The sequence below is a fragment of the Micromesistius poutassou genome (genome assembly GCF_964030765.1).
Source record: "Micromesistius poutassou genome assembly, chromosome: 4".
Classification (NCBI taxonomy): domain Eukaryota; kingdom Metazoa; phylum Chordata; class Actinopteri; order Gadiformes; family Gadidae; genus Micromesistius; species Micromesistius poutassou.
This window is the reverse complement of record NC_140274.1, coordinates 19,594,026-19,602,467: the sequence shown is the minus strand read 5'-3', so window position 1 is coordinate 19,602,467 and position 8,442 is coordinate 19,594,026. Positions and strand designations below refer to the sequence as shown.

Here is an 8,442-nt window from a genome sequence, read left to right as displayed (position 1 = left end):
TCCTCTTCTTGTCACCCCGCCCAGTTGGATTTACTCTTAACACAATCAGTGTATGTGTGTGTGTGTGTGTGTGTGTGTGTGTGTGTGTGTGTGTGTGTGCGCGGGGCCCATGTGTGTGTGTGTGTGTATGTGTGTGTGCACGGGCCCATGTGTGTGTGTGTGTGTGTGTGTTCCTATGTGAGCTGGTTGGAATGCTAAGTAGATGGTGTGTGGTTGGAGGTATTGGGGTGGTGCTGCTGCAGGGTGGAGCAGGGCGCTGTCAGGGTGACGGAAGGTCGTCTGGAGGACCTCTCACTAATTGTTCTGTCAGTCGTCTTATCTCCACGGCGCTCTGAACCCGGCATAATCCTACTGTACAGACCGCTGTTATCTTGTTCTCGTCTCCCGTTATCTCCCCGGCTCGCTCTCCCTCTCTTTGTTAAGGTCTCTCGTCCCTCTCTCTCTCATCCCCACGGTCTCTCGTCCCTCTCTCTCTCTTCATCACTGTCTCTCGTCCCTCTCTCTCTCATCATCACTGTCTCTCGTCCCTCTCTCTCTCATCATCACTGTCTCTCGTCCCTCTCTCTGTCATCATCACTTTCTCTCGTCCCTCTCTCTCTCATCCGCACGGTCTCTCGTCCCTCTCTCTCTCTTCATCACTGTCTCTCGTCCCTCTCTCTCTCATCATCACTGTCTCTCGTCCCTCTCTCTGTCATCATCACTTTCTCTCGTCCCTCTCTCTCTCATCATCACTGTCTCTCGTCCCTCTCTCTCTCATCATCACTGTCTCTCGTCCCTCTCTCTGTCATCATCACTTTCTCTCGTCCCTCTCTCTCTCATCCGCACGGTCTCTCGTCCCTCTCTCTCTCTTCATCACTGTCTCTCGTCCCTCTCTCTCTCATCATCACTGTCTCTCGTTTGTCTTTACATCTGATCTCCTCTCTCCTCTCTCTCCTTCTCTCGCTCCATCCCTCCTCTATGATCACATGGTCTGCTCCTCTCCGGAGCTCTGATCACTGAATGAGGAGTCAGTGAAGGCTTGGTGATCAGAGTCTCTTCAGTGAGACTGTCCATCCCCTGACACGTCCTTTCTGTTTACGGTGATGCTGTCAGTTTAGACCAAGGACTTCTTCACCTGTGTGTACTGTGTCCCAACCACACACACACCCACACACTCTGAGCACACCGGGATCATTGATCCCTCCGTGCTGTTCTCAGCATGAGTTCTCAGTCCATAGACCACCTCCCATCGGAGAGTTAAAGAAAATAACACTCTTATACAGCAACTAACCCCAACCGCGGCCTCTGGAGCCAGCCTCTGGAGCCGGCCTCTAGAGCTAGCCTCTGGAGCCGGCCTCTAGAGCTAGCCTCTGGAGCTAGCCTCTAGAGCTAGCCTCTGGAGCTAGCCTCTGGAGCTAGGCTTGTTGGTGATTAGTGTTTTATGAGAAATCACATCATGCATGGCTTGAGAGAGATCTGTCTCCGCTAGAGTTTACAATATTAATAATGCATATTTTCCCCATCTGTTTATGTTCTATACTTGGACCTCTGAGTTCTAGGAATGTCTGTCTGTCTGTCTGTCTGTCTGTCTGTCTGTTTACTCCCTACTGTCATGCTGACTCCAGTAGTTTGATGATTTGAAACAGGAAGTAGATAACGGGCTTCCTGCCTGTTACCAAACAGTCTGCAAAATATAATCAATGCAGTTGTTTTATTACAAATTCGGCATTCGTCTTCCACACAACTAACTAGAATTCCTATGTGTTTAGACGGTGAATGGCGAATAAAAAACCTTTGACCTTTGACCTCTCTCTCTCTCCCCCTCTCCCCCTCTCTCTCTCTCTCTCTCTCTCTCTCTCTCTCTCTCTCTCTCCCTCTCTCCCTCTCTGACCTCTCCTCCCCCAGGGCCCTTACCATGGAGCTCCTCCTGCGCCTCCTCTCCGCGGTGCCCCTCCTGGTGCTCCTGCTGGCCCGGGGCGGCTCCTCCATGCTGTGTCCTAAGCGCTGCATGTGTCAGAACCTGCTGCCCTCCTACACGGTGCTCTGCGCCAAGACCGGCCTGCTCTTTGTCCCGCCCAACATCGACCGGCAGACGGCCGAGCTGCGCCTCATGGACAACTTCATCACCACGCTGAGGCACCGCGACTTCGCCAACATGTCCAGTCTGGTGAATACACAGAGGAACACACGCATGCACACGCATACACACAGCTATTTATACACTCCTCTCCTTTCCTCTCCTCTCCTCTCCTCTCCTCTCCTCTCTCCTCTCCCCTCTCCTCCCCTCCCCTCTCCCCTCTCTCCTCTCCTCCCCTCTCCTCCTCTCTCCTCCCCTCTCCTCTCCTCTCCTCTCCTATCTCTTCATCTCCTCTCTCCTCTCCTCCTCTCTCCTCTCCTCTCATCTCTTCTCCTCTCTCCTCTCCACTTTCTCCCTTTCTCTTCTCTTCTCTTCTCTCCTCCCTTTCTCTTCTCTTCTCTTCTCTTCTCCTCTCCTCTCCTCCACCACGGCCAGTTATCAGTCAGTACAGATACAGCTAGGAGGTAGGCTGGTGTTTCCAGGGTGGGTTTGATTGTAGGTCGGGTAAGTGTGCGTGTGTGTGTGTGTAGGTGCTATTGTGTTGTTTGGGTTGGTAGAAGGTTGTAGCCGGGGTTAGTGGTTGGTTGTAGGTGGGGTTAGTATGTGTAGGTGGGGTGAGTGTTAGGTTGTAGGTGGTTATTGATTTGTTGGTAGGGGGGGTTAGTGTCCGGTTGTCGCTGTGTAAGGGTTAGGTTGTAGGTGGTTAGTGTTTGGTCTGTAGAAGAACAGGGTAATCAATACTAACGACAGCCTTATGCAGCCAGGCTTCATCTGAGCACGGTCATAAATATCGACATCTTAAAAGGTTGATAAGATCTTTATGTTTGGCACCGCCTTGAACCCTCAGCCATTATACATTATACTTTGTTTACTTTATTTAAAAAGTACATTCAGCTTTTTGTAACTTTACAAAGCTCTCCATGTTGACTTTATAATATGCAATGTGAAGCACTTTTACTTTAAAAGCTGATATTATTTGAATATTTTTTAGGCTGAAATGTAATCAATGCTTTGTGTCAATGTTGGTCTTGGCTGAGCAGTGGAAGGCTCCCAGCCAGAGATAAAGAGGGAGTCGATCCTTAGGGACTAAACCCTGAGGCACTAGATGCTAATAAACCAAACGCTAAACTGATAAGAGATTAAACGCACAGGAAGTAGATGTTAATGAGCTCCATGCTATGTGACTGGATGCTAGTGGCCTACATGCTATCTGACTGGATGCTAGTGGCCTACATGCTATGGGACTGGATGCTAGTGGCCTACATGGTATCTGACTGGATGCTAGTGGCCTACATGCTATGGGACTGGATGCTAGTGGCCTACAGCAGTGTCTGAAATTCGGCCAAAATAGGCGCTAGACCACAGGGCTAGTAACTTTCAAAAGTTACTAGCCCTGGTGTAAAGTTACTAGACCAAGCAAATCAATGTGTGTCATAGGCACGCGCATCACGTTTTCACATCACACATTTATTCATTCATTCTTTATACAGTAAATTTCAATGCTAGTGCTGATTATATTACTATTACTCACCGATGTGCGGTCAGGGGTGGCAGAGGAGGCAGAGCTAAAGGTGGTATAGGGCCAAGCCCTTGGACTTTCTAGGCCCTTCCCTACTAGAGCATGGAAACCCGACCAGAGCTCGGTCACATCAGCGCGATAAATATAATAGAATAGAATAGAAACTTTAATTGCCACACAACAATGTTGATATTTTTTGGCATTGAAGATTTAAAATTTAAAACAGCTCATTATGTAGAGTAGCCAATGGGGTCGGTCGTTTCACTTGATATAAAGGTTCGTTTTTGTGATTAAAATAAATTTAAAACAGGACGTGAGTGTGTGATGAAATTTATTTATGTATGACAACTAGGGTTGCCAACCGTCCCGTAAAATACGGGATCGTTCCGTATTTGGCAACTAAAAGACCTGTCCCGTAATGAACTGATACGGGACTCACTTTGTCCCGTATTTTGGGGTCGTAATCGCGTGAACGCGTCTGCCCGCGATCGCGCATAACCCCCCCCGTCAACAATCTCGTCTGCTCGCGAACGCGCATATCCGTCCCCGTCCCCCCCCCCCCCCCCGTCAACAATCTCGTCTGCCCCCCCCGTCAACAATCTCGATCAAGAGGTGTCCCTTATTTGAAACTCTGGGAGTTGGCAACCCTAATGGCAATGCAAATCGTGCATAAATTAGTCCTAGTCCTAATTAGACATAGTCTAGCCTATGTGCGCAGCGCAGATGATGTAGGTGGCGTCAGGAGTTTATTAACCACGGAAAACGAAAGGACGTCTACTTTGGAAGTATTTCTACTTAGTAGTCAAGGCGGATATGAACTTGTTTATGTCCAATGTAAGGGTTGTGGATATTCATTTTGTTCGATTGAAGGAGAGGATTTCATTGAGTTGGCCCAGAACTTATTAACGTCGGTGCTACATGGATCAGTGGCAGGCAGCGCAGGACGTAGACTAGCTGATTGCCTAAAACTTTGATGGATGGATTATGTAGGCTAAAGAGTTCCCATGAAAGTTGCTGTTTGTGTAATAATAGCCAAGTTTTCAAGGAAAAGGGCCTTTCGTCAATGGTAAGAGTTGATTTTCATATCAATGAGCTACTTTCGTGTTAACGTTAATTTTACTTCACTGGGGTCACTCGTGTTCATTTGTTTCATTTAGAGACCTACGTAGGCTACCAACAGAGCCTCTTGTGTTAATTTTTGGGATTTTTTCCTGTTAGCTTGGGCCTTTCGTGTGGGCCTTTGAAGTCATTTCAGTTGGCTAGATGATTGGGCTATGGCGCCTGTGTTTAAAGCGGCCAGTGACGGGACATAGGACTCGATCGACTACTCACGTTCAAAGCCAAATTTCTTTGAAAATGTTTAGAACCTCAAGAATAGATTTGATGATTTAAGCTGCTCTATTGGGTTTATATATTTGTGAATCTGACTGAAAATGTCAGTGCCTCACCAGCCACGAACCTCACCGCACTGCTGTTATTCACATCTCCTCATTTACATCTCCATCCATTTTCTATGTTTTAGAAATGATTAAAAAGTGCTAGTTATACAAATCACCCAACATTTAACAGTGTAGGTTACACGATTAGCATTCAGGCAAACTCATTAAAAATATAGGCTACTCCTGTGTGACCTTCACTTCTAAAACTAAGATTATGTTTACTATAAAGATTACGTTGCTTATCCATAAGATTGATCGCAAACTTTATTAAATGGTATCCTAGCAACACATGCATGAACCCTACGGGTTATCAGAAGGGACAAAAAACATTTGAATAAACAAATTATGGAAACACATCTGCAGCGTGTGCTAAATAGGACCAATCTTATGCTGTGCAAGAGAGGTTTACAATAGCAAAAATAGGTTTGCGATGACGGCCGCAATGCTTGTAAAAGACGCTCCGTGCAAAGGGGTTGTAAAGTTGCCAGACACATGGGCTGGCAAGTGCATAGAGTTACTAGCCCGATAGGAAAGTTACTAGACCCGGGAGTGCGGGCGTGTCGCCATTTCGAACCCTGCCTACAGGCTATGGGACTGGATGCTGATGGCCTACAGGCTATGGGACTGGATGCTAATGGCCTACATGCTAAGGCAGCAGCTCACCATCTTAGAGGCTCAGGCCCCACCATCCCACCTTCTAGTCTCACCAACTTAAAGTTGTTGGTAATGATTATGAAAAATGTCACACTCATTACTTTAAAAGCTGACATTATTTTAATATTTTTTAGGCTGAAATGTAATCAATGCTTTGTGTCAATGTTGGTCTTGGCTGAGCAGTGGAAGATAAAGAGGGATAAAGTGGGAGTCGATCCTCTGGGACTAAACCCTGAGGCACTAGATGCTAATAAACCAAACGCTAAACTGATAAGAGATTAAACGCACAGGAAGTAGATGTTAATGACAGGGTTGCCAACTCTCATGCATCTGGCGTGACACTCATGCTTTCAGCATCAATTTCACGCTCTCACGCACATGCAAGAGATATCACGCCAAATAGCCCATCTTTGAAAAAATAATAATAATCAACTTTTTTTCCGTCCATTCACTGTTGATCAGTCACTACTAGACCACAGAATATACAGGAAATATGCTCGTTAGATCTGTTTATCCATCTATTCGGACCTACTGCATTGAGTGCAGTGCAAGCTGATCTACAACGTCCTCCGCGCACCTTTCTCTGTCGCCGCTCCCTTCTTTTAGTTGCGAGTGAAACGTTTTTCGTGAAAGACGCGTGTTTGGGAAGAAGAAAATAAAGTCTTGGTTAAGGTCTGAGAGCGCAAATAAATGCCTCAAACTAGTGCTGTCATTTTAAAATAACAACGTTACGTTTGTTTTATTACTGTTGTTTTTTTAACGCAATTAATGCGGATACTCCGCTATTTGGTTTCATTTACTTACTCAACACAAAAACTCTTCCGGTCTGTCTCCCTCCCTCCTTCCATGTCTTCTGTTTCTCTGCCTCTCTGTGTGGACTGTGGACCTTGTTGAAATTCAACTAGAATGTGTTAGTTTGGTGTTACTTAGCCTATATTTTATTTATATTACAAGTGCCTTTCGAGCTAAGCACGGAAAGAACAAGTCAATATAGGCTCAGTTTACTGAATCTCTTGGCTTCTATAGGCTTTATTTTAATTAGGATATAGTATTTTAATTCAGATTGAACATTAATTCCATGTTGTTACTTTTCATTAGGCTAAATAAAGGCTAAATAAAGTCACGTTTGGCAATGAGCGGGGTCTAAGTAACCTATTCTTGCAGTATAGACCCTAAAGGTTTTCTCATGGTTTGACAGCCCTCCTCAAAACAAAATTACAAGGTGTCTTAATGTAGTCTAGGCTATCAACCAATAACGAAATTACTAAACTAATTAAAGGCCATGACACACTGTTACCTTCTGTTAAATCCCTTCTTTCTGGGTCAGACTGGGAATAAATTCTGAGGTCTTGGTTAAATACATATCTATGGCAGCACGTATCAGTATACAGCTGTGTTCCCATGTCAATGCATGATTAAAAAATATCTAAACACATTTTGAATCTCCTACGTCAACAGCCAATGGCTTTTATATAAGCCTTCCTTCAATTTGTTTATACTAAGTAAACAAGGACTGTTTTGTAAAAAAAATTGGGTTATGGTTATCAAAAACGTTTGCCGCGCACTCTCTTCGCACGCCCACTGACATTTTGCAGAGTGTCACTCCAGCCAAAGTCCCAAAGTTGGCAACCCTGTAATGAGCTCCATGCTATGTGACTATATGCTAATGGCCTACATGCTATGTGACTGGATGATAGTGGCCTACAGGCTATGGGACTGGATGCTAATGGCCTACATGCTAAGGCAGCAGCTCACCATCTTAGAGGCTCAGGCCCCACCATCCCACCTTCTAGTCTCACCAATTTAAAGTTGTTGGTAATGATTATGAAAAATGTCACACTCATTTTTCCCAGGATATTACTATTACTAGCTTATTAGACATGTTATCCCACACAGAAGACTGCTTTAAAGTATCAGACGGATCCAGCCTCACAAAAAGGCGATCCCATTATGTGTCTGTGGCAGGGCCGACCTGAGCCAGGGGACTGACGCTCAGTGCAGACAATGTGAGGCAACAGTCAGAGCATATCTGCTAACTAAATGTGACATGTTTTCAATTAAAACTATTTGGAGGATGACAAAACGTAGGAGGGAACGTAGGACTGAATGCAGGATTTGATGGGTGACTGGTGGGGTGCTGCGGCATACCGCCTCCCGTCACAACAGATCAGACACCGACAGTCAGCAGATCGACACTCTGTCGCAGCGTCTCCGACTCAACGCCATGCGGTCGGCGGGGGAGTCCCAGTGCTCTCATCGCTGGAGCAAATGGATCTCCACTGGGACTTGCTCATGGGTCTGGAGATTACAGTTAGAGCTTGGGAACACCCTGGTATATTGGGCTGGATGTGTCTGTACTGGGAAAATACCATTTTATTATCTTGCTTTCATTGGGCGGAATCACAGGCCCTGATCACATTCACTTGCCAGATGCTTTGATCCAGAGAGACTTACTCCAGAGAGACTAACTCCAGAGAGACTGACTCCAGAGAGACTAACTCCAGAGAGACTGAAGGCTGGTATCCAGAGAGACTTACATGAGGCTGAAGGCTGGTATCCAGAGAGACTTACTCCAGAGATACTTACTCCAGAGAGACTAACTCCAGAGAGACTTACTCCAGAGAGGCTGAAGGCTGGAATCTAGAGAGACTTACATGAGGCTGAAGGCTGATATCCAGAGAGAATAATCTCTGGATATCAGTAATTCTAGTGTTCCTTCAGAGCGTACAGTAGAGCCCCCTGTTCAAAGAGCTTCTTGAAGGGAACCTAAACCC

At 45.9% G+C, this 8,442-nt stretch overlaps 1 protein-coding gene across 1 annotated transcript in view; it reads left to right on the top strand.

Moving 5' to 3' along the window:
* Positions 1 to 1,966: 1,966 nt before the first annotated feature.
* The window catches only part of LOC311342127 (leucine-rich repeat and fibronectin type III domain-containing protein 1-like protein), a gene marked incomplete at its 5' end in the record, with an annotated part of 28,391 nt that continues 21,915 nt past the window's right edge, over positions 1,967 to 8,442 (top strand). Inside the window, one exon of the mRNA XM_084466964.1 lies at positions 1,967 to 2,146. Coding sequence (XP_084323090.1) covers positions 1,967 to 2,146 — 180 coding nt within the window. The remainder of the gene's footprint in view (positions 2,147 to 8,442) is intronic.